This window comes from Myripristis murdjan, chromosome 2 (assembly GCF_902150065.1).
Source record: "Myripristis murdjan chromosome 2, fMyrMur1.1, whole genome shotgun sequence".
In the NCBI taxonomy this organism is placed as follows: domain Eukaryota; kingdom Metazoa; phylum Chordata; class Actinopteri; order Holocentriformes; family Holocentridae; genus Myripristis; species Myripristis murdjan.
In genome coordinates this window covers 5,850,699-5,877,407 of record NC_043981.1, presented here as the reverse complement: position 1 = coordinate 5,877,407, position 26,709 = coordinate 5,850,699, and the positions used below count along the sequence as shown (strand labels likewise).

Sequence of the window (26,709 nt, the reverse complement as noted above, 5' to 3'; positions counted from 1 at the left end):
GCGACAGAAGCCCTGGCCCACTGATTGGTTCGTTTTGCACCCTGATGCTCTGCAACGATGTAGCTTGGATTGAATGGACCATATAACTTCCCCACCAGGATAATTATAATTGCAAATAATTTACCATACAGAGAAATAGAGAATTGGTAATTCACACAGAACTTATGGCCATAATGACATCCTAAATACAATTATTATTTTTTATTATCATTATTGGTGGTGGTAGTAGTAGTAGTAGTAGTAGTAGTAGTAGTAGTAGTAGTAGTAGTAGTAGTATTTACAGTAATAATTAGTAGATCCAAAGAAGTGCAGAAAAGTGGCAACATTCAAATAAAAACAAAATAAGCTTTCTTGTGATTTTCTTGTGATTTGTGCCCAAGCTAGAATCCAGGATATTAAATTAAAAGAGAATGCCAAGTATTTTTAAAAAAGTAAATAATTAAGATGTACATTAAAAAGAACCTTTTTTTTTTTTTTTTGTCTTAGCCATTGCCAGGTTTCAGACCGTGATCCCCTCTGCACTGTGTGTCTCCCCCTCTATCTGTGCATGATAGCGTGTGATGTCACACCAGGCTGCTGTCGGGACAGCTTTATCAGGACAGCTCAGCCTCGCCTCTCCTCTTCCACTCGAGCTCGCTGACTCTGGTAGGATACACAGTCAAGACACAGCCAACACACAGACTGAGGGACTGCTCTTCAGGAACACAGGGGTATATAGCATTCTCATCCTCCCACAGGGGTAAGTGTCTTTAAACATCACACCTTTCCATCATGTACACACTGAACACCATGCAGATTGTGAGGTTTTTGTCCTGGTACTGCTGAAAAGTTACACTTTTGACAAGCAGGTTGAACTGGAGAATGATACATTTTAGGATGTGTCTTGCAGGACCAAGGTTAGAGTCATAGTCAGGTATTTCTTTTTTTAACTGATGTTCTGCTTCATTTGATATCCATTCCTGTGCATACACATGGACACAAACACACACCAGTGTCTCTGTGTGTATTTACCTAACTGTTATAGGCCATCACACTCTTGGATGAGCCATGCATTCGGACCAGCGACAATTCAAGGACAAAATGATCTGTTTTCGTGTTATTCATAGCAGCAATTATTCTGTTTTGCACAACAGAAGTCGGCTGAGGAGCGTCATGTTTTTGTTTATGTACTTTAGATCACTTCCTAGATTGTGTCCCCTAGCGGTCCTCCAGAAAATGAGGAATAGTTTAATTTCATTCATATGTAACGCACAACAGGTTAGAAAAGCAACAGAATGTATTAGATAGGAAATGTAATTACAGTTTTCCCTCTCCCCATTTGCAGGATACAGATCTGTGTTACTAGTCAGAGGTTCTTCGCATTAAAAAGTTGCAGGATTCTTGTGTTTTCATACAGAAAGCCTGAATAGTTATGGACTAACTTCACTTCAAGGGTAACAAGCCTCCGTGTGGCATTTAAGAAATATGGCTACAAGTCTGCGTGTGTGTTTGAGAGGATATTAATCATCTAATCTGACAAAGGCTTCCTGATTTGGTGTTGTGGGTGTAGCAAATGAATAATGGTCCATTGGTCTGAGTTACTTGGCTGCTGCATGTACAACATTATAACTAAAGAGTTTCGCTCCCAAATGAGAAGCTCAGGATGTGGGCAAAAAAATGCCTCACAAGTAAAATGATGGATGTCAAAAAGTCAAAATAAACTGCCCTCCATTTTAAAGGGTAATAGCTGAGTTGCAGGGCTGCAAGGACGAACCCAAGAATCTCAGTTCCCCTTTATGGTCAGTGTTTCATCACAGATAGCCCAGAAGTCAAGCCATATTTATAAGCTAATAGTACCATTACCTAAAGCTCAGTTCCTAAATGTCATATATTCATTTTGAAAAACAAAACAAAACAATGGAGTTAATTATTAGAAATATATAGATAATCACATACATGTTATTGAGTCAACCAAGCACTCAGTATACCTGATATTCTTCAAAAACTATACAAAGAATAAACTGTTGAATGAAAGTACATTTTCATATTTTCACTTTATATGGGTCAAATGAGTGAAATATGTTAAGTCACGTGTTAAATCAAGAAAATTCACAATTCTGTTCCTTAAATAGAAAAATGCAGCATAGTTGCATGCAGATATACAGTGCATACATATTATTAATATAATACTGGTACTGCAACCACCATCACTACAACAACAACATCTCCTACTACCACAAATAATAACACTAATACTATTAATGCTGCTACTGTTACCACTGCAACTGCTTTTGCTACTACAATTACTACACCTACCAGTCCTGTCATTACTATTACTACAATAGCAACAAAAACCATTACTAGTACAGCTACAACTACTAATACTGCTATTGCAATTATACAGTACTATATTATACAAAACTACTATACTACTATAATTACCAATGCTTTACTATTTACATTACATTACATTACTACTTTTACTGCTATCACTGTTACTACTACTATTACTACTACTACTGCTACTACTATTCTCTTACTACTACTGCTATCACTACTACTACCACTAACACAGCTAGTACTACTGCTATTACTATTCAGTCAATCAATCAATCAATCTTTATATAGCACCTTTCATACAATTTAATGCCACACAAAGAAATATGAGGCACAGCAAAACAGGTAGAAAAAGCAAAAAAAAAAACCAAACTGAATCAATCGAATTAATTGAATCTAACAGACATATATATGAAGAAAAACAACATAAATAAGTCGAGATACACAAAATCAGAACTATTAAAATAAGTACACAGATGAATGACTAGATAAAAACTTGCAGTAAAATATTAGTAAGCAAATAACATGACAATAAAAGAAGAAAGTTAGATGAAGGTACATGAAAGCCAGGCTAAAACATGGAATTTCAAAGATTTGGACCTACTTAGACTATTAGCACTACAACAACTACCACCACTATTTGTACTAATACTGCTATTGTTACTCTTACAACTACTACTACTGTTACTAGTCCACAAACTAGTGTATATGCTATATTGTTCTCTTTATAGTCTATATATTTCACTGCCACTGTAATGACTAATGAAATTTCCTCACAAGGATCGTCACTGTGTCATGTTATTTTAAAAGGCAGATGAACATATGATGCATTAAAGTCAGCAGATGAAATCCTCTGCATATGTGAGTGAACAGGCCACACGTGTCTTTACTGTATTTGCCATGATACTGACCTCTCTGACAAACGTCCATTTTGACACTCTGTCCTTTGCCAAACTCTGGTTAAACTTGCTTAACATGCATAATAACGACACAGGAAGGAAGCTGTGGGGAACAAAGGAAGCTAAAGGCCAAATCTGTAACCCAAACAGCCAAAAAGAGGAGTCCTGACTGTGAAAATTAAAAACAGGGGCTTGGAGACGTGGTTTTACTCTCAGATTTATTTACATAGCCCCTCACAACACCTTACCACCCAAAGTGTTGTTTTTGTGTTTTTTCCCTGTTAAGTATTTTGAAGTGTGAAACAAATCTGACCCATATTGAACTCTATTCTGTTTTAATGGGCTCCTAAATATATATTTTCATGTTTTGAATCTTTGCTCTTATCATTTTGGGTGTTGAATGATGCAGTATTATAGCTGCTATGAAGTTCTTGTATAGACAAGAATGTTTCACTTTTTTTTTTTTTTTTATCAATATAAGGTTTTTACACTTACATCAGCATCTCAGAGGTATTAGGACAGACTGAGATGAAGTCATTTCTATAATGTTGCCAAATTTCTTTATGTGCAGTGACTTAATGAAGTCTTGATAGCTTAAATTTGTGCTCTTACAAAGTAAATAGATAGATAGAACAGAAACTGCATCATTGCCAACAGCATAAGGCACAGCTTTGTAAAGGTAGTAATACAAAAATAATAAGAGAAGCAATCAAAAATATATAAAATGCAATTAAGGTGAAAACGTATTGATAAAAAAAATAATAAAAATATAAATTAAATTAAATTAAATTAAATAAAGTGTTCAGTTGATTTGTCTCTGGTGTGTTTTCCAAAGGGCAGCACATGCACTCGGGGCTGAGGTAGGCCGTTTGAACCAGCTTTGACCTGACGTGCTCCCAGTGCAGAGTGCTGGATCACGTTTAGCAGCTGCAGCTCAGGAAGGATTTTTCTTATGGAGCTCTGGGGGGAAATTATTCAGAACAGAGAGTGCTGACATTTTTACCTGTTCCTCCGAATCTCATAAAAATACCCTCAAATGTAAGCTGACCAAGTGCACCTTATCCCCCAGCGTATGATCTGACATCCACAGTGAGAAGGCCACCAAAACACCAACATATGCGCTGTTATCCAAGCTGCTTTTAGAGCCTGGACTGAACATGAGTATTTTATATGCTTTTCTAGCACTGAAACAGATACCTATATGAGCAACGTGTTGACAAGGAACGTCAACTCTCCTGCTGACCCAGTTTCCTTTTTGCGGCTAAAAAACTATTTTCAAATTTCCTCAGAATACCCATGGAGATCCGGGCAAGGATGCATCCGAACTGCACGTTGTTTCTGCTGGTGTTGTGCTCCCTCACTAAGGTAACTATTTCATCCAAACTGTCTTCTGATGTTTTTTTTTTTCTGTTTAAGTTTCCATCTTTGACTGGATGTAGTTCAGAAATTAAAGTATTGTTGACAACAGTACATTTCTTCTTATCTTTGCTAATAACTTTGAGGGAAAAAAGTTTAAAGTTTGGTCAGCCAAAAGTAAATATGTAAATAGCAAATTATCTTCAGATTTAGAGATTTTTTTTCTTTTTTTTCAGTATTTGATTAGGTTTTTGCAGCTGGCAGGGTTTTGGCCAGCCAGTGGTAACTGCAGTCAAATCTGATCCCAGTGCTTAATTGGCTACTGATTCTTCTGCTTTTTCCTTCTGCAAACAAAACAAAACCTCTAGCTTTAAGTTCCTGTCTTCATGGACATATTGTAATAATAACAGTCAGTCACTTCCTGACTGGCCTGTTGAACTCTGGCCTGAGTGATCTGGTCCTTCTGATACAGTTATAGTACCAAAAGAAAAAAAAAAAAAATGCAGTTTCACTTGTCACATTTGGCACTGTATGTCTAGTATGTTCTAGTAAGACTAATAAAACAACTGAAGATGAGGTTGAATAATTTGTACAGGGATTTTTTTTTCTTGCAGTGAGAATAGATCTGTAACAGGACACAGGTGCTGTGTGTTAACCCATAAATGGTTTGTTAATATTTGCTTTTGCATGTGTGTGTATCTGTGTGTGTGTGTGTCAACTCAGCTACTTGTGCTAGCGAGTCCTGAGGTCAGTGAGTGCAAGCGAGACTCATCGAATGATCAGCGTGAATTGGCTGCAACGCGCAATCAAATTGCTACGGCCCAATACGAATGTTTCCAGCGGATGTTGAAAGACTCGCATCACAAAAAAACAGGTAAGTGGTTCCGTAGGGCTTGCAAAGCCTGTGATAATTCAAAGGAAAATAAAACTGATATTCCTAAATGAAAGGCTAAAGTTAATTTAAGTTTTACAGGAGCTCATTTGGTCAAAGGACTAACATTTCCAATTCGCTGTGTGCCAGGGCCGATGTGCAACAGGACGTGGGACGGATGGCTATGCTGGGACGCAACTGAAGCTGGCTTCACCACAGAGCAGCACTGTCCAGACTACTATGGAGATTTTGACCCCAAAGGTATTTTTTTTTTGTAACCCGTTATGATAACCATCATCAATAAATGGTACATTGACAATTAGCCAGAAAGTGAGTTTTGAAAGCTAGAATTTGCTGTTGAACCAAAACATGCAGACATATTGTGGCCATGTTGTGGTATGAGCTGGTAAACGTCTTACTCACTGTCTCTGTGATCCTTTTACTTAATGAAATTAGCTCTTACTAATGAGGTCTGCTTTTAAAATTAAGACTTTTGCCACCTCACATCACAACATGATCATAATATGTCCACATATGATGGTTCACCAGCAGATTCTGGCTTTCAAAATTCACTTTCTGGCAAAAATACATCTGATACGATGACTTATGCTTGATGTCCTAACAGAGGTGGCATCCAAAGTTTGCACTGAGACGGGTCAGTGGTGGCGCCACCCACAGAGCAACAGGACCTGGACCAACTACACAAAATGCACGGCCAACACTAATCAAGGCAGAAGGGTATGTGAAGAAAGAACCATCTGGAGGCTATGGCCACTGTGCTCTAGTGGCAGAGTGTGTGATGTTGTATCCATTGTGTTTTCTTGCAGACAGCGATGAATCTCTTCTACTTGGTTCTGATTGGCCATGGGCTGTCTCTGACATCATTGTTCATATCGTTAGGAATATTCTTCCATTTCAAGTAAGTCTGGGCAATGGAAACACATGAACTCACTATATAGTTTTATATTGTATAATATATTATATTAAAGTGCTGTACTGCTGCAGAACTCCTAATATTAATTAAACACAATTAATTGGCCTGTCTTATTTCTGTATAGTTTCAAACTTTTGCAGATCTAGCAAGCAAAATCACAATTCAGCTCTACTAACAAAATGTTGTGTGTCTGAATCATATCTGCAAGTCACTGTTGCATATTAATTCTATGCAGTAACTCGACTGCTTTATGCATACCACATTAATAGAGCTGACTCCTTAATTTCTGCACTGCTGAAAGCTGCAGTCTGTTCCTCAGTGCTTCAAAGCCAGAATTAAGTCAGCTTGACTCTTTCACATAAAAATTCTTATCTTAATTGATTCATTGCAAACCTGCACCTGACCTAGAAAAAAATCAGGTTAGAGCAATGTGAGGGCTTTTGCTTTGTGCGCCTATATGACCAACCTGAGTCACAGCACATCACTCACATCAGTAGCCAAGTTGATATTCCCATTAAGACATGTTGCACCAGACACAATTACAGAAGGCAAACAGCTCACCTCTATTCACTCTCAATGGGAAGCTAATAACTGTGTGCGCATGGATTGATAGGATAGGTGGCAGAATGAACCAGGCCTGCAACACAATGAAGTGTAATACTATGCAAATGAGTACAACTGTCCACAACTAAAATACAAAATTGTCACCAAAAACACTCACAAGTCATGATTTGTATTGGAGTAAAACTCTGGAAAACTTTATGTTTGCTCTTTGTCCACTGTGGGAATCTGTGGCTTTTTCCTCATTGTTTTCAATGGACACCTTCACTACAGCACTAAGACCTTGCCATGTAATACCGTAAAAAAGCTACAATAGTTAGTAACATAGCACCAGGGTTAGTCACAACTATGCTTGTCACATACATCTGTTTAGCCCTGCTCATTAGAATAAATTTAAATAGAATAGAATACAAGGGCCAGTTCATGCTGTATTCATTGCTGTTGGTCATAAGTGTCTCTCCTCTCCCGATGGCCTCAGGAGTCTGAGCTGCCAGAGGATAACACTCCACAAAAACCTCTTTTTCTCCTTTGTGCTGAACTCAATCATCACCATCATCTGGCTGACAGCCGTGACCAACAACCAGGAACTCATGCGAAGCAACTCTGTGAGTAAGACTTTTGCATCAGAGGATCACTTTCGATGTGACCAACAAAGTCTTTTCATGATGTAAGCCTACAGTGTGTCTTACATTGAATCTGATATATATGCTCAGATGTGATAAAAGTTATTCATTATATTCTATGAAAACCACCACCACCACCACCATTTTCTGTTGATTGACTAATTGACTAATCATTTTGTTTTGTTGTTTAAAGAAGCTGGGGCTCATGCTGTTTTGCTCTGCCTAGGTGAGCTGTAAGGTGATTATGTTCATCCACCTGTATCTGCTGAGCTGTAACTACTTCTGGATGCTGTGTGAGGGCATCTACCTGCACACCCTCATCGTTGTGGCCGTGTTTGCAGAGAAGCAACATCTCATGTGGTATTACTTACTAGGATGGGGTAAGCTTTTTAAGAGCTTTTCTTGGTCTATCTAACTTACTTGCTCCACACAGGATATTTTTAGTATTTTTAGCAAAGGTGGCCCCAGCAGAAATCAAACCCCAACCAATGAAACTGAAAGTGCCGTGTGCTACCCAATGAGCCACACCGGGAATTTGATGGCAGTGCTTCAAATGTAAAGCATGGCCTCTTCTGGATTATTGCTTAATTAACAGTTTCATTTTTACGTAATTTTTACTGAGGTAATGCTCAGGCTAAATTAAATGAGGTTTAGTCAATGTGTTTTTACCATCGATGTGTCATACACTAAAATGTGCCATATTTGGTTTTACAGGTTTTCCGCTCGTGCCAGCGCTGATACACGCAATAGCTCGCCGCTGCTACTACAACGACAAGTGAGTTCTTTTGCCAAACACTGACAGATCAAGATGCATGAAATTCTATTGCACATCTATTGTCTGTCTATTGTACATTATGTCAATATGCATCTGTGTGTCCATACAGCTGCTGGATCAGCTCAGACACGTCCTTGCTCTACATTATACACGGGCCCATCTGTGCTGCACTGTTGGTAAGAAGTGACAAAGTCAACATTTTGCTGAAGTCATACAGCCACAAAGGACATATCATGTTGGTGAAAAAACACATAACCGCATTTTTTCCTCCCCTTTTTCTTACTGGAACAGAAAGTGGAGATAGTGACTGTGGTGTTGAATGTGTCACATTTCCCATGAACCCTTAGTGTTTATTAAAAAGTCAACACCATCTGAACTCCTCCATGCATAATAATTCTATTTTTTACACAATCAATTAATCAATCAAAAGGGAACCACGTTTTAATTTCACTATACAACCTGTTGTATAATGACAAATAAACTTCCTTGTATCCTTGTATCCTTGTATCCTTGAAATAAGCATTTTTTTTTTCAATGAAGTAATAACACTATGTATCATTAGAAGATGTTATAGCTGTCACACAACATGGTATAGCTCGTGTTGAAGCAAATTTCAAGCAAATCCATCATGGACATATTTCTAAACAGATTTTAATATAATTTGTTTATCTGTGAATGGTTTCACAAATGGATGATTATTATCATTTTGCAAGTGAGTGCAGGTGCCTTTCTTTGCTTTCTCCTGTCAGTTGTGATAACATTAATAGCAAAAGTACCAGGATTAGTAATTGGTGCTTATGTCTTTGCAACAGTTTCTTCAGCAGAACATCCCATGTCATGCAGTCTGGTCTTTTTATCATTTCAGGTCAATCTTTTCTTCTTGCTGAACATCGTCCGTGTTCTTATCACAAAGCTGAAAGTGACTCACCAGGCAGAATCGAGCCTGTACATGAAGGCAGTGAGAGCCACGCTCATCCTCGTCCCTCTGCTGGGGATCCAGTTCGTCCTGATCCCGTACAAGCCCCAGGGAAGCCTGGCCTCTGAGATCTTCCAGTACATTATGAATATTCTCATGCACTACCAGGTGAGCACAGGGCATCTGCACATTGTATTTAAGTTTATTTGGACAAATGTTAAAAATAGTAGAAGAAAAGAAAGCGGAAAATGAATACAAGCAAATTCAATGAGACTAAAAATCCAAGGGCCTTATAAAATGATTGCATCTCAAGAGAGAAAGAGGAAAAACAAATCAGATGACACATGTAACGCTGTCTCTAGTCACAAAATTTTATCTACAGATTCCTGTCCATGGACACAAATTGTCAGTTTTTTCATGCAGATGGCCATGAATTTTCCTTTATTTAAATTCCAGTAGCTTTAGCCAACAAAACAACTTGGTTAAGGTTAGGAAAGGGCATGGCTAAGGTTTGGAAAAGGTCACAGTTAACATTAGGAAACAGTAAATGAACAGTGGTCTAGGGAATCGAACTCCTATCTTGCAAAGGAAAAATGTGTTGATTGATCCATCTGCCACCCCAGCAACCTCCCAACATTTGTCACTCTTTATACTATTTTATGGTACATGGTAAAGGCATGAAACATACAGTACTTCCAGCTGAAATATATTACTTTGAAGCTCTGTCTTGGAAAAAATGGAGAATTTATGTCCATGTACAAATCTATACATTCAATCTTGTGACTATATCACAAACTGCTATGAGATCAGGCTAATACATACTACTAAGCACTGTGTAATCTGCATTATCCAACACTACTAAACAAGGTTTATCCCTCTTCAAAAAATATTATCTAACATTGGCAGCCAATTTCCTTGAAATTTAACGTTAATGTAATAATGTGGATTGAAAAAAAACAAACAAACAAAAAAAAAACATCATTGTCCAAAGACAAAAACCTTAGTTAATTTGTGATGCTGGGTTACAATTAGAAATGGTCTTGGGATGAAAACATGAACATGTGTCACTGTGCGCAGTGCTGCTTTCAAGAACCTAATGCTATAAGAGAAGCTCAAAGGATTTCCCATCTTATTAATTTTCATAAACTCATCCCAGAAACTCTTATTTTTTACTTGTAGGGTCTCTTGGTGGCAACGATATTCTGCTTCTTCAATGGGGAGGTAAGTGCTCGGCTTGATGCATCATGTTATTTGTGCTGGTGTCTCATGTTGGAGGTGATATAGATGTTCTGCATCAGATCTGCATTGAGATGAATGAAACTGAACCTGCTGAGTAATTTTTTTAAAAGTGTGTGGGTGCAAGTACAGCTATGCACAAAACCTGTCACCCTCATTTTTTGAGAATGTGTTTCCTGTGATGTGCTACTTTTATCTAACCTGCACATCTTCTCTGTTTTCCTTTTTTACACATTGCACATTAATTAGATCAACAGGAAATGTCACACTGCCTCCAAGACTACGATTTTACAGCTCAACACAGCTCATTAAAATAGCATTTATGTTACACACTGCCAAAAGTATTGCACCCAGCCTTTTTAGGTCCTACAGTTAAACTCATTTTTGTTGGTTGGGCAAGGTGTTTGATTAGAAAAAATGAGTTTCCAATCTAGCCTGCCTGAGTTTAACATCATTTTATCATGGCTCTCCAGTGTCCTGCCTAAATATGAAGTTAGTGAATGGTGGTCAAGCAGCATTAAAGAGATGTTGTCCAGGATGGCCCATGACAATCCAAGTTATTAGTCATGCAATGATAAGTAGGCTATGTAGTCTTCTGTGACCTTTTTTTGTGAATTTAAGGTGTTTTGATTCGTTATATCTTGTGAAATTGACACATTGAAAATTACACTTAGATTCAGAAAATACATATCACATGCCTTCTGATGTGCATTAGTTTGTTTGATGTAAAATGTGGGCTTTAGATAGGTTTTAGTACATGGTGTCATGAAAAAGTGTAAGCAACAGAAGACATAAGTAGGTCACTCTCATTTTTTCAAAGTAGCTTTTGGAAAAAAGGTTGGAGACCCCTGATCTAACTTGTCGTAATTTCTTTGGCCTATGTCAAACATGTGGCATGACCTCTATCTGACCTCAAAGAACACCTGATCTGACATGGTGACCATCTTGATCGACAAAAAATATCATGGTCCTTCAATTAAAGTTAGTCAAAGACTTATGAAGAGAAAACAGGTGCTCAGTATTTTTCTCAAGGACAGTTTGAGAGCTTTCTTGAGTCTTCCAATGTGTTACATCATCTTTGGGTTTCTTGTCTTAGGTCCAGACTGTCCTGCGGAGGCACTGGAACCAGCAGCGGATGCAGTTTGGCGGCACTTTCGCCAACGCCGACATCCTCCGTTCAGCCTCCTACGTGGCGTCATCGCTCACAGAGGTCCACCGCTGCTACAGCATCGAAAGTCATGTCGAGCACATGAACGGCAAGGGCTACAACGACATCGAAGCCACCATATTCAGATCGGACAACCCTTTTGCGTGAAGGCGGCCCGTGGAGTTTGGCACTTGAGACTTGGCACTTCCTTTCTTTTCTGGTCCAAGATGTTTTCAAGATTGATGGGACTTTGCGGAACCAGGCAAAAAATAAATAAATAAATAAAAATAAAAAATCCAGGAGAATTTTTCCATCTTCTTCCATCACTTTTATATTTTCTTGGAGTTACTGTCTGAGTTGAATATTTAACATTACTATTTTTTTATTGTATTTTTCTACATTTTTACATTTTCAAGCCAGTAAACTTCCTCTTCATTTAAGAAACAACATCTTCATTTTGTTTCATGGATTTTTCTGACAGATGTACACACACAGAATTTTTGAGAGGGTGTGAGACCAAACTCCCTGCTCATTTACACTCTCGTTTCCCGACTACCTATCGATTTTCAGAGAAGGCTCTTGCACATAAGGACAACATTATTAACTGCATCTACCCACCACCTCACTGTATGGCATCAACGCAAGGAATGATCATGTTTGTCATCTTGTGGATTAAACTCTAAAAAGAAGCCTTGAGGAACAAGAACAACTGACGCCTAAGAGGAGCAATGTTAGTGTTGGTGGTTTATTTTGCTACTGCACAAGGCTCTTTCCCAATGATTTGACTGGATGTTTGACTATTTTTATATATTGGGTTGTTTTAGCCAAAAAAATTGAACTGATCAAAATGTCTTGAGCTATACTGATGAGCATCATGGGCCATGTTTCGTTGGCTGCTGTGCCAATTCTTGCTGGTGACCGTTACTGTTCTCGCCTGTTTTTTCTTTTGTTCCTTGTATGTATTCTACTTTGCAGAAAATGTGTCAGATAGTGCACATGTTTTGGTAAACATTATAGTCGAGCTTTAATATTCTTGAAGATATTCTTTGCTGTAAATAGGTGCTGCTGATGGCACTCGGCTGTGCCGTGTACCACGTGCAGCAACACAATCCCAGTAAAGAACAGCTTTTCAGATGTTACTGAAATAATACCTTACCAGCGTAACCGCTGCAGGTCATTACCTAAACCCTGCCTGTATGGGACTAAGAGTGAAGGAGAACGTGGGTAATGTAGTTTTGAACACTCCATTTCAGTGATTTGGATGAATATAAATCTAAATTATTATCCACATTTATGTAGTTGGCGTTTCATGGAAAATGTGTAATGATCTACTGCTACCATCAGCTTTTTCATACAGGAAAAAATAGCCAATTACAATCTCTTGAACATTTGTGTATGATTAAATTCTGAACAATTCACAAAAATGAAAGGGCAGAAATGAAAGGTATTTTTTTTGATGATCATCTTAAGTATTGGTAATGTACATCAAACAAATACTGCTAATCTGGATGGTACTAGAATGGAAAGGGGAGGTGGGACTGTGCAAAAACCAGCAGGTTGTTTGTCCTGCGGTTATTACTCCCACAGGATAGCCACTCTGAATTAGTGGCTGTCTCGGTTTGGGTTCGTTTTGGTCCTGAGGTCAGGGGTGTGGGCTAATAACTACAAAATGCTGGCTGGCTCTTACGGAGCACTATGGATGTTAGAGCACAGCACCAATTTTACAGCAGAGTATCTACAGTACATGTGTGTAGGACACATAACATATCATATGGCATTTTATGGACGCTTTTATTTAAAGCACTTTATTGTATCATGGGTGTATACATTTTTACCATGCATGGCCCATGTGGGAATGCAACTGCTATGTTTGTGCTTCACTGGGAAGTGGTTGCCTAAGCATCACTGTGTGGGTCCGTTTTTTAGCAGTTGTCAGCAGGCATATCTCAAAATGTGCTTTTTGGATCACCATGGAATGTGGCGACAACTTTTATGAAGGCTAAAGGATGAAGCCTGGCAATTTTGGTGACCCCATGATTTTATGTCTAGTGCTACTAGCAGGCCCAGTGGGGCATTTGCATTTAAAGTATCACACTTGTTAGTTATTAAAGCATTTATCAGAAGCAGCTGCTGTGGAGGCAGATACAATCTCATTGGCTGATTTAAACCTCAGCAGAGCTAAGGAACCAGTTTTTCAGAGCATCAGTTCGCTAACATTAACTGTCAAAATGAAATGGCTAAGAAAAGGAATTCATGTGGTTAAAACATAAATATAAATGTAAATTACTATTTTGTTTCATTCATGACCATGGAATTCTTCATCTTGCAAGGTCAATAGGTTAGGTGACTATTTACATAAAGTTAAGTTACAGTTAAAGGCAAGCATGGCTAATTTGACTTAACTTAGATTGCATTTATTTAATTACTTGCTGGAACACAAGGCTTCATCATATTAACCAAATTGTCTTTATCACTGGGCTTACTTGGCCTAAAAATGGTGGTTCTTTAGCTCCGCCCATGAAAGCGTAACTCAGCCAATGAAAGGAGCCCGGCCTACAAGAAGCACTATCACTAAAACTCCAGTTCAAATGCTTGGCAGAGTGAGTAACATCCTCTAACTGTGCAGCCAGGTGTGTTGACAATGGCTATGACCAAACTAGACTCACTTTAACCCAAGTAAAGAAAAAGCTGAGCTGTCTTGCCTAATGTGTTTCTTTCTGATCTAGTTAAAAGCCATGCAATGTTGAATTCAGGGTGGATTCCTTTGAATTCCCATGTCTTCCATGTGAAGTAACAAGGTTTCCAGTATGATTGTGTCATCAGAAACATGTGTTACCTTGGATGGAGACGTGATGGCGATCTGTCGGATTCAAGGTCCTTTGAGCTCATTGTGTTTTCAGTATTTCACAGTCAATTATTTCAAAATGCTGGAGAGGTGTCTGACAGAAAGAGAGGGGCAGAGAGAAAAAAGGGTGTGAAAAGTGCATGTGTTTGTACATATGTATGATTGTTTGTTGCGTATTAATATGACATATATTGAGACATATAGGCTATAAGGAAGAACAATATTAAGATAGATTCTGGTGTATTTTGCATGTTTTCAATCAAACCAAATAACTTATAGACCACATCATTGTAAATTTATATCATTCTATACTGTGCACAAACTCCCAGCTAGTTTGATTAGTTGTATAAAGAATGATAATATTAAGTGACATACATTTCAGTGAAGTTCCCAGTAATGAGTGTAGGGTGCTCTGAAAAATAAATTTGAAAAATAACCTAAGAGAAGCAGCACATGTGCTACTTGAGATTCTAAGCACAGGAAAGATGAGTAATGTCCAGTTATTTTCTGACACTAATTCTCATAAATTTCTTTCCTGTGCTATGTTTTCCCACAATAGAGTCTCGTTTGGGTGGAATCCAATAGCAGTACCATCAGCATTGGCATTACCATCCACTAATATTGCATGTATGACCATGACACCCTTCACATTGAGTATCATTTAAAGTTAAAACACAACTTTATTAGGAATGGCTATCAAAATGGCAAGTAGGGGGCTGCTGGTTTCAGCCCGTTCATAAATTTAATTCACTTTGGTGTGATATTTACATGTTGAATATTTCACTAGCACCATCCAGAGTGACTTAAAAAGCAGTCAGCTGGTTGGATTTCAGTGTCTTGCACAAGGGCACTTTAACAGAACCAACTCAGCCTGGTGCCTTTGAAGAAAAAGACCCACCAGATCAGCAAGCGATTCATTAAAATCTGAATTAAGCAACAGTGACAGTGATATTGTGCATTATTTGTAGTCTTATCTAGTTTTGCCTGCTTATCATTGTTGAAAACGAGAGACTGGGGAGAAAAATATGAATGCTGACATAACTTTATGAGGTCATATCAAGGGGAACATGCTGTCGAATGAAAATAACCCAAAGTGAAACTTCACTTTAATGGTAAAGCTGACCCCCAAAAATGATACTTTTGTTAGATTTTCTCAGAGGTGGAGTCAGAATAAAACTGTTCATAATAAATATATTATAAAAATGCCACAAGGGTTTTTTTTTTCTTACATTTCTTAAAGTGCACCACATCCTCTCTGCACTGAATCCAATGAGAGGAGGGTAAAGAAAAAATGCATATGAGGCCTCAGTGACCACAAAAATGAAATACACTGGAAACTTTATCACTGAGTGAATATTCAGTTATTGGTATGGATTTTGGGTGGAATTTTTCCTCAATCCGTCCATGTTGTTGGTATCATATTCTGCAATAAAACACCTAAACCCTGACATTAGCTGTGCTCAGTTGTGGATTGACGTAATGACAGGTCTTTATGTTGCCAGACTTAGGTGTGTCTGATTTTTAAAATGACTCTGTGTCAGTTTACTGAAAGGTCTTCCTCTCAGCTTCTTATTCTGTATTGTTTTTCCGACTGGGAAAGCCTTAAGGCACTTTTGTTCAATTCCCCACAGAGACAAATGGAAGGAAATATGTAACTGTATTTTTATTCCCACCTATTTCTTTAGGGTGTGATCTTCTTGTCTGAGTGTTTCCACACAGTATGGGCGTGTTATTGTCTGTCCCTGTTTCATGTCTTGCTTATGTGAACAGTTAAAATAGGAAAAGAAGATCACGACTAGTGCTTTATCAGATATGTCGGATAAAAAATCTCAAGGTAATCATTTGTTACCTTTAAAAATCTATAGAATATTTGCAAAATCTCTCAAGATGCCACTTCTTTCAAATGCTAATGTGGAACAAAACCATTCAAATATTACAATAAATGTAGAAAAATGTGAAATCACCATAAGATGAAGGATTTATCCACAAAACCAGTGGCCAGATGTGGCGATGCAGAGTATATATGGAGTGTGCGTGACTGTTCAACACTGCCAGAAACATCGGCCAACTATCCGCATGCCTTTGAGTCACGTCGCCAATCCATTAAGGAGAGTGAATTTAATTGCAGTAAATGATGTAACTGAGGCTCAAGCGTTGGCAGTGCTACTGGTGTTGCATAACATTAGCTTTATGGTGGAATTATACCTTGCTGTGTAATTTCTCATAACTTATGCAGAGCACTAAGTTTCTGACACTTTATGGAAACAGTCCATGTACAGTAAAAAAAAAAAAAAAAAAAACTTTTCACGTCCTGTTACATCACCCCGCTAAAACTGGCCTGGCATCCTGTGTGGTTTATTGGGCCCCAAGTTTCCTCTTTGAAACACTGATAAAACACTGATAAAAAATTGTGTATTAAACATTAAACAGCTCTTTTCACCACTGAAAGCTCTGATTTGAGTTACTGAGATGAAACCCTTTGTGTTGTGATTGTGTCGATGTTTCCCTCGCACCACAACACCATCAAATTAGCTGCCTTCCTTTATTTACCCCAGTGGAAATCAGGCTGGTGGTCGTATTGCAGGCTTCCTGTTTCTAAGAATACTTTTTGCCATTGAACTCTTGATCCGTCTGCTCTTGTGTACTGGTAGTAAACACTTCCTTTAAGTCTCATGACTAACACTTGTTTACTGGCCCAGTTTCCGCAAAGCTTACACTGAAATTCAAGGCATTTGGCGGATGGTTTTACCCAGACTGGTTTCCAGCGGGTGAGTGGGTTGGCGCTTTGTGTCTCGCTCAAGGACATTTCTTCAGGACACGTGGCCATAATGGAGCCCATCTGCTAAACCCACGTGGTGACAAAAAAACAAACCAATTACAAATGCAAAGGGCTTTCATTAAGCTAGAGCTGGCCTATTCAATTGGTGGCCCGTGGGCGACATCTGGCCCAGAGGCAACTACCAAGTGGCCCAAGTGGCAATTTTAATGTCAGAATTGTAATATTATTTTATAAAAACTCAATTAAAGCCACAAAGTCCAAGCACACCTTGAAGCTTTTCAAAACATATGGCTGTTGACAGTCATAAGCAGGCAAGTATGTCTCTGGAAATATAAAATTGACAATGAAAACTGTCAGTATAACTCTGCCTAGACAGGAAAATACTTGTTCATTTTACTGCCATCCCCAAATGCCAAACCACACATTTAAAATGAAGTGAGTGTGAATTAGTGTTTTTTTTTTTTTTTGTAATCCTGCACTTTGGGATGTGCCTGGTCAGATATGTGACCAAAAATATGTACTTTTTTTCCCTTTATTTTAAAATTGAAACAATAAATCTTACTATTTTTACTACATTCATTTTGCTTTGTTCATTGTCATTACCAAAGGCTAAAAAAAAGTGCAGCCCACCTACATTGCCTGATTTTAAAATCTGAATTTGTAATTGAACCACCCTCAGCTAGAGAATGGTAAGGAAACGTCTGCATATAGTCATAGCCACATTTTAATAAGGCATAGCTCATTCTAGCTGTAGAGCCGTTTAAGTGCAATAGTAGAATCAGCATCAGTTCTTCTTACAAGCGAAATAACTGACCCAACGGCCGCCGTTTTTAACTTACATTCAGGGTAGGAGACATGAGTTATATCCTAGTTCAGGGGCCGCCTCCTTTGAAGGCTGCCTCTCCAGACTGCATGCATCATAAGTCTCTCAACAAGGCTGTCCCGATCCAAAGTGTCCTCTGCATGCAGGCCAGAAATTCAGCTTCTTCTGGCAGAACTTGGAGGACACAACAGGTGTGTCCTTTGCCATCCTCCATGCACCCATAATTCATTTTGCACAGCTGTCATTTTGGAAAACAACAGTGGCAGCAAGTGAAATGGAAAATTACACATGGCATACAAATGTAAATGCAAGTTGGTCTTGATAACGCTCGCTATTTTCTTTAAGACCAATGCAAATTTTAAAAAAGCCACCAAGTTAACCAGCAGAACAAAGAGTAAAGCAGGGATTTAACATGTGGACCGAAAGCTCTATTTTTTTTTTTTGAATGTCAGCATACTTTGTTGTGGAGTGTGTGTTTAATGAGTAATGAGAAACAGCTGTTTGGTCTCTTGAGTCTATTGCCACAGGGAAAACATAGCCGGAATAGGCCTGTTTGTCCATTCAGGTGGAGCTATCATCCTACAATGGGCATGTTAGAGAATTTTATTTTGAAAATAAATGCAACAAATATGATTTTTTGACATGAAATAGCAGGTAAACGCAGGTGTGGCTGACGACATTAATTCAACTTCACTCACTCCATGCACAACAGCAGGGTTCCAGTTCTGTTATGGCGTCTTCAGAACAAACACAGAGTGAATTTTCAAATGTCTTGTATTTCATGCAAGTTTGCATCTATTTATGTCGTAGCATTGACTTTATATGTAATTGCGCCACATGAAACATTTGCTCTGAACACGCCGTAAGAACAGAATAAATAGAACAGAATTTTAATTAATGTCAGTAGTAACACCTGTTTTTACCCTGCTGTTTCATTTCAAAATGGTTGCTGTGAAGAAAGGCTGTTAGTGCATTTGATAAGATCAACGAGGGCAGGGAGAGCAGCAGGGGATGAATTGTTCTGCATTGTAAGCTAGATGTGGGTGTGTGTGAGTGTGTGGGCGCACATGTGTGTGAGTGTGTGTGTGTGTGTGTGTGTGTGTGTGTGGGTGGGTGGGTGGCGGGGGGTGGGTGACATCCACAATTTATGAGATATAAAGTTGGACATAATTCAAACTTAGCACAGGTGCATCCATTCCCCTCCCTACTTTTTTCTGGTCTCTGTTTTTACTGTAGTGAGATGCTGGAAAAACTGACACACACACACAGGGGCGTGCGCACACACACACAAACACAGGGACACACACACACAAAGACACTCACATATTTACAATGCAAGTGCTTTGTATGTGCACAGCAAAGCTTGAATCATGTCCCTGCGTTTCCATTACCTGATAGCTTGAAATCTGAAAATTAGAATGACAAACATCATGCTGACACCTTCATAACCCAACCTTGCCATCATCACTCTGCCCGGTGTGCACACGTTTGTCTCGATGAGCTCATCATCTGTGTGAGGCGGCCATGTGCGGTGTGTCTGTCAGCCGGATCAGAAAAATGGGAGGGTTCACCTTTGATCACATTCCTGAGCTATCTCAGAAAGTGAGCGGTGCATGTGTTCCTGGTGATGGATAAGAGCCAAGCAGCAGACAGCACAGGCAGATACAGTGAGTGAGTTGTTACAGTAGATCTAATAGTATTACAGTAAACACATTACAGCCATGTTACAAATACAGTGGAAAAACCCATCCCTGTTAAAGCAATAATCCAGTTTCTTATGAAAAACCCAAACTTTTACATTTACTGAGAGGAATGCCAACATGCTTTTGGACAAAAATGCTGTATTATTTTACCTGTAGTCATAAACACTAGCACAATACATGTTGCTCTTATTAAAACAATCTTTGATTATTAATCTTTGATTGTTATTATTCTATCAACATTAAAACTGCACTTTGTACGAAAAAATAGACACAAATTGGTGTAGACACAAATAGGTGTTGAGGCAATGTACAACTTTAGTAACCCGGTGTTTTGTATTAGTTATTACTGATATACAGCCAATTTTAAGCAGGGTAAATGGTAATCTGTAGCAGATGTCCAGATGTAATTTTAAAACAGCCCTTCCTAGCAACAATTAGGCTTTAGTTTGGTATTTAAAATAAAAAAGTATCGAACATGGACACAAAACATTCACCAAGTCAAAAGTGTGATATTATAGTTCATCTTTTATCCATCGTCTAAAATCACGAGAGCACACACGCTCTCGTGATTGTGTGTGTGTGTGAGTGTGTCAGGGGATTAGAAACAATAAACTGTGGCCATTTCCAGTCAACCCAGTCATACCAGTCATTCCACTTCCCAAGAATCACACATTAGTCGTGATTTTTGGAAAACCCACACACTAACCTTTTTCCAGTATATCGCCCATGCACAAACACATGTACACAAAGGCACGCAAGCACCAACACACACACACACACACACACACACACACACACATATTAAAAGCACATCTGGCAAACAAAGCAAAGCTCGGAGCGTGATCTGGCCAGTCAAGTATGGGGATGTCTGCACTCTGGAGAACAATGGAATGAGTTCTTGGCTGTGGTGGAGGGTGTGGAGGGTGAGCAGGGGTTAGGGTGAGCGATGCGGCCCGGCGGTACAGTATGGATGTGACCCAGGCCTGGGTGGGACCGCAGGAAGTCTGCCCCTCGCTGCATGGCCCTTTCATTAAATTATCTGAGCAGCTCCTGTCACCCAGTGATGTCAAAACTCCAGTCTCCAGGCAACTGTGTTTTCTGGAGGAGCATCACACTCTGATGGGTGGTCATTTGGGGTGGCTACTACTACTGAGAGAAAAACTAAATTAAAATTTAAATTGGGATTGAGATTAGGGTGGGGAAAAAAAACAGATTATTAATGCTGATCATTGTGTGAAATTAAGAAATTGTTGAAATTGAAACTGAGATGGAACATTAAAAAACTGACTGAGGTTTGTTAATAATTGAGAAATTGTAATTGACATTGAAACTGCGATTGAAATTGAAGCTGAATTTATCTTAAAAAAAAAAAAAAAAAAAATGAAATTCATTATTGTCCAAACAAAGATGAGACACTGGAATTAAATTTGAGATTTAAACCGAAACTGAGAATCAGACTGATGCCTGAGATTCATCATTGTCGAAAAGTGGAAAAAAAAAAAAAAAATGAGAAATTTAAATTAAAGTTGAAATTGAAACTAGAATTGAGCTTCCAAAAAATAATAATAAATGATAATAAACAATTAAATAAAAAATAAATAATTAAAAAAATAAGAAACTTTGAACTTCATTGTTGTTCAAAATTGAAAAAAAAAAAAAAAAAAAAAAAAAAAACCTTAGCGTTAGGTTCATCACTGTTGAAATTTAAGAATTTTTTTTGAGTAAATACTAACTGAAATTGAAACTAATCTTGTCTTGAAACTGAGATTGAGATTAAGATTGAAAAAGAAACTTTGTCTTGGGTTTATCACTGTCCATCTATTCATCAAACATGATATCTCAGGTGATATTTAGTGTGATTTGACTCAACATGGAGAGGTGATGCATCTTTGCTCTGTGTTCCATTTATTAGCATTTATTCACTCTGATTGGCCCAATTGAGGCACTATAATTAAAGACAAACATTTCAGAAACTGAAATTCCAATTTTGATGAAACTTCAACCGACTCAAAGTTGCCTGCATCATTCATGGTTGATGTTAACTGTTTAATCAAGGGCTTAAGTTACATACTACCCCAGTAAAGATAACATTATTCAATTGTGTGCTATCACTTATTTTTCAAGGCCAGACTCAAACTTCTGAGCTGCCGCTCTTTTCAAACAGTGCACGTAACATTTTGGAACAAAACATCTCAAACAATAAGCTTACTGCAGTTTTAAAGGGCCCAGTTCCTCTGGCACTGCCAGTATCCACTTGTACGAGGTGTGTCGCCGCTCTCGTCTTCGCCATGAGCCCACTGACAGGAACTCCCTCGCTCCTCTCCCAGTTTCCTGCCATTGTTATCTTCCCCTCCACCAAATGCAGGCCCCGCCCAGGATCTGGGAAAAGGTGGGATGGTAAAGTGGCCCATTTCCCCTTTTGCTCAGCTTCAGCCTCGGCGTGTGGAATGAGGTGGGTGGGTTTGAGGTGGGGGTTAGGTGTGTGTGTGTGTGTGTGTGTGTGTGTGTGAGTTTGACAGGAACAGAGACTGAGCATACATGTGAAGAGCTTAGATAACAACCACTTTCACAAAGTAAAACCTACTTCTTTGTGTGAGTGAGTGTGTTTGACGAGGTGAGAGTTCATTTTCACTTCATTTTCACCTTTTATTGCACATGCTCCTAAATTACGCCGCATAAAGGGAAAATGAAGGCTCACAAGCCACTGTTTTGAACCTTTAACACACAATCATACGTCCAACAAATACATAATCACTGAAAATCCTGCAATTGTCCACCGTCCATTTTTCCATAGGCAGGCGCTTCTTTCTTGAATTATCCAGATTAGGACAAAATCCAAATTCCAGAAATGACAACAGATTCTGCAAGGCAATAAATGCTTGAGTGTTGAGTGTTGATTCAGTGGATGTAAGCAAAAAATATCTGAATACTCTGCCACAGGGAAATTTAGACTCTTGAATGGCCATGTTGCTGCAGCACCTGTGGTGTTTTGCCTTGGGCAGCAACACTTAACAACATTTTTTTTTTTTTTTTTTCAAGTTAAAGGGGCAATAGGTAAGATTTGTACTTCACCATAGCACAAAATTATCTGCAGAATGTTGATTAAGCTGTTGATCTACACCAATGACTCAATGATTGCATGGCAAGATAATGAGATTTCAGGCTTCAAAAACTCACTGTCTATGTCTATCTTATGCTCTACATCCTTTAGGCACCCTTTAAATGGCACATTAGTGCAACACATTTCAGCTCTAAAAAATAAAAAACAAAATACATACAAATGAATGACTAAATAAATAAATAAACGCTGATGAAGAGTAATGTCCAATGTCCAGCATGGTGATACCTTGAGGTTTCTCTTGGGTTTTCTGCTGTAATTAGGTACCTTATCTTCCTCCAGTGCGAAAATGTGACTTTTGCTGTTTCTATTGATTGCAGGTCACATTAAATGGTCAGGATGAGTGGATCTGGAGGAGGTTCTACGCCAAAAACCTGTACAGGACAAGATCGATCCTATCAATGTTGTTGCAATTCCTTCAATTCTCCAGCAGGGGTCAGTAAAGCTCATATGTTATTTAATGCCCCTTTAAAACAGGTTTCTGAGGTTAGAGTTAGAGATCAAGTTCCCTCTTTTGCCACACAACCAGATTAGACAGACTTATTTTAGGGTGTAGGAAAATCACTCTGACATTCATCACACATTGCAGGATGTAGGTGAAACAGTGTCATACATATAATTTACAGTAATAATTAACAGACTAATATACATGTTCGGAGATATATGAGGGCATTACTGGCCTTTAGGGCAAATCTGAATATGATGAAAATGATGAATGATCTTGCTCAACAGCTTCAGGTCTCTCAGGTCACTGTCAGGTCTATAAAATCTGCAACAAACCCTTCCTTAACCTCAGTATCACCAGTCTGGGTTTCAGTCAAGAGTTTTAGTGTACCACGATGGCCATAATGCCGTTTCAGAAGCATTTCTAGCCTGACAAAGGTTAACTATTGCTATTAACATGCATCTTGGGTGATCCAATCACAGGTTGATCCATTCACACCCAACATTAGAATGAGTCTCCAGATGCATCTCCAGTGACCGCTTGTGATCAGATCTCATTTCCCTACTCTATATGCAAATAAACACATACATTATTTCCATTTGCAAAGACCAAATGTGCTGTTGTTTTTAACGAGCCGAAGGCAGTAATGCACCTCTCTTTGCCTTGTTTGTTGGAAAGTAAAAGAAGAACAAAAATAAGTTTCTAAAGACATTGGGATGTTGGTAATATCAAAACTCCATCTTTGAGAATCCATTTTGCCTGTTGTTGCTGCTTCTCCAAGACATAAGTTGACACACTAGCGTTCACACTGCTAAAACAATGTGTACATCTCAATGTGGTCTGAATGATCGGATCTCAGTGTGTCCTCAAGGCGTCTTGGGTGCGTACACACCTGTACTTAGAGCTGTCCAATTGTTATGAGATCACCCAGGACACATTTTAATGTCAGGTGTGAACAAGGCCAAAGGTAAAGTTCTGGAGACATTCTGAATGTTTTGAGTTTTAGGGGCCTATTTTTCACAAAACAGTGATCACATTTACAGAATATACAGGTTCTTGGAGGAAAATTTGGAATATCGACAGCCTGAAAACTTAAGTGAACCTTGTAACACTGATATTTCTTTGTATTTCCTCTTTTTAGTTCCTGGATTCCTCTTCTGCTGATTCTAATGAATAAAAAGTAGGCCAAGAGTGTGAAACGGAGGATCCTTTCCCTCTGTTCTCTGGGTGTTACGGGTGGTGGCATTGTGATCGGGGGTGTGCACAGGAAGGAAAAGGAGTAGCTGGGTAATCGGGGCTTCTCACTGAACAAGGGGCCGTTGTGAGGGACGCCCCAACCAGGAACACACCATCACTGCCAAATCAGGTCTGGGGTTGTGGATTCAACTGTGCACACTGGGATAAAGCATGCACAAATACACAGAGGAACACACCCCAGGGTGCACGGAAACTCATGCACACATGTTAGGGTTGCAGAGGGAACAGCACAATGACACACACACACACAGACACTCAGACACCGGGGGAGATGAAAAGGAGAAAGAGGAGAATTTAGCCTCTGGGCTCATATATTTCCTCAGGAAATGTGAAATGATTTCTTCCCCTCTGCGATGAGCAGGACAGGAGGCTAATTGAAGTCGACAGTAAAATCTGATTGTCTGTTTCTGTTGGTTTCTGTCAACCAGCGCCCCCACATGTCTGAACAGACACATCTGACATCTGGCTGTGTCAGGGATGTTGCACTTGATTGTACCTCTGTATTTACATCCTATGTTCTCTGCAGAGCTCTAATGAACCTGTTCCTTTAAAAGTGCCTTAAAACTACTTTAGCTTGACATGAGAGAGGAATTTTGACTTTTACTTGTCAAACTTCAAAGCAGCAGATTAGGAAGATAGTGCATACCATTAGGCAGGTGGTGAAAACTCGATTTCACAACATCTAATCAGAATCCATCAACTTTTAAATTTGACTTTTTGGTTGAAACACACCTTAGAATGTCGTCACCATTCATGAACCACAGGACAGATAATTTGGTGCATAAAGCAAACATTTCCCAGGGGATGGGGACACGTTTGCCAATGAGGAATGCCCCCTTTTCAGCACAGTGCTATGTCAATGAGAGTTTGGGTCTTACTGGATTGTCTCCATTTAGATGAGTCCAATTCTTTAGTATTATTTTTTTTGTAAAAGATAATGCAATTGTGTGATGAAGATCTGTGTTTTGCACGCATCTCGTGGCAAGTATGGTCAGCTGTAGTAAACTGTGTTAGTATCAACAGCTCACAGGTATGCATGAATGTGTGTGAAAGACTGTGTTACTTAAAGAGCATATGCACAAATACTCCCTCACTAACTGAATTTAGAAGTTGTGCACTACCACTGCTGGATAGTGTAAAACTGTACGATCCCGGTGCCTCTGAAAATATTTTGACCACCACCAGATGTAACCTCTCCCTCACTATGTTCAATTTCTCCCAGAATTCGCCTTGCATCAAAATGAAAATAGCAGCCCTGGCTAAAAATGACCGCCTCGACAGATGTGGGCCGAGCCCGGGCTGCAGGAAACGGTGAGAGTGTCACGTCTTTCACCGCTGGGAGAGAGGAGAGGTCGACCCAGAAACATATGCTGCCTGAACTCTGGCTCTTTGTCTTCCTGTAAGGATGCCCTCTCTCCCTCTGTCTCATTCTCCCTCTCTTTCGCTTGCACACCACATGCATGGAGACACACGCAAACGCACACACACACATGCACACACAGTTAAATGTTGGAGAAAAGCCTGGGTGTGATCTCAAGCTAAAAAATGAGACGGGGGCTCCACCCTCCACTTCCTTCAGCCTATAGATAAATTGATTGACAGGTAGATGGACAGATGAATTGTCAGATAAAAGAGAAGTTTAAACAATGAGAATTTTAGTCTGTTTTGCAACCCGTGACTTTCATCTTCAAATTTGTTGTAGTTACAACCAGCGTCCACAAGAGGGTAACGCAGAACCAACAGATTGCAGGGCAGCAGTCTACAGCAGATTGTAGTTTTAGTTGACATTTCTCAAATAAGGTGCTCTGCTTGAGGCAGAGAGAATCTCATTGGTTGAGTTAAACCTCAGTGGGCGGAGCCAATGACCTACAGTAGGCTAGTTCTGGCAAAATTGTGTTGGACTAGCCCATTGAAAAAGGAAATAGGTACACCATTTATGAAGCCTCGCTCTTGCAAATAAACACATAAATAAACAAATGAATAAATAAATTTAATGCAGTTGGGCCATACAAAGTTAGCTGGGTTAGCTAGTTAGCCTAACTGACCCTCTAAATTCAAATTAGCCATACTAGGCTATAGGCTATATCGTTAAGCTAGTTAGCTGG

At 39.1% G+C, this 26,709-nt stretch overlaps 1 protein-coding gene across 2 annotated transcripts; it reads left to right on the top strand.

Moving 5' to 3' along the window:
• The first annotated feature begins 63 nt into the window (after positions 1–63).
• LOC115374023 (calcitonin gene-related peptide type 1 receptor-like) lies at positions 64–15,712 on the top strand. 2 transcript variants are annotated; one of them, XM_030072732.1, is made up of 14 exons: positions 64–146; positions 555–739; positions 4,505–4,580; positions 5,295–5,445; positions 5,593–5,703; positions 6,068–6,180; positions 6,270–6,361; positions 7,416–7,542; positions 7,787–7,940; positions 8,275–8,335; positions 8,445–8,511; positions 9,201–9,419; positions 10,431–10,472; positions 11,584–15,712. In XM_030072732.1, the coding sequence occupies exons 2-14, from the start codon at positions 561–563 to the stop codon at positions 11,800–11,802; spliced, it is 1,611 nt and encodes a 536-aa protein (XP_029928592.1). In that variant the 5' UTR covers positions 64–146; positions 555–560; the 3' UTR covers positions 11,803–15,712. The 2 variants fall into 2 exon arrangements, with proteins under 2 accessions (XP_029928592.1, XP_029928599.1); XM_030072739.1 differs by lacking the exon at positions 64–146 and having other exon boundaries at positions 544–739.
• Positions 15,713–26,709: the final 10,997 nt, after the last annotated feature.

What these genes read in the sequence shown, in the direction of transcription:
- LOC115374023 (XM_030072732.1), top strand. Translation starts at nt 561, where the DNA reads ATGTCACACCAGGCTGCTGTCGGGACAGCTTTATCAGGACAGCTCAGC. An exon ending in TGTTGTGCTCCCTCACTAAG is followed by an intron (nt 4,581 to 5,294) that starts GTAACTATTTCA and finishes GTGTCAACTCAG; the next exon opens with CTACTTGTGCTAGCGAGTCC. An exon ending in TGGAGATTTTGACCCCAAAG is followed by an intron (nt 5,704 to 6,067) that starts GTATTTTTTTTT and finishes ATGTCCTAACAG; the next exon opens with AGGTGGCATCCAAAGTTTGC.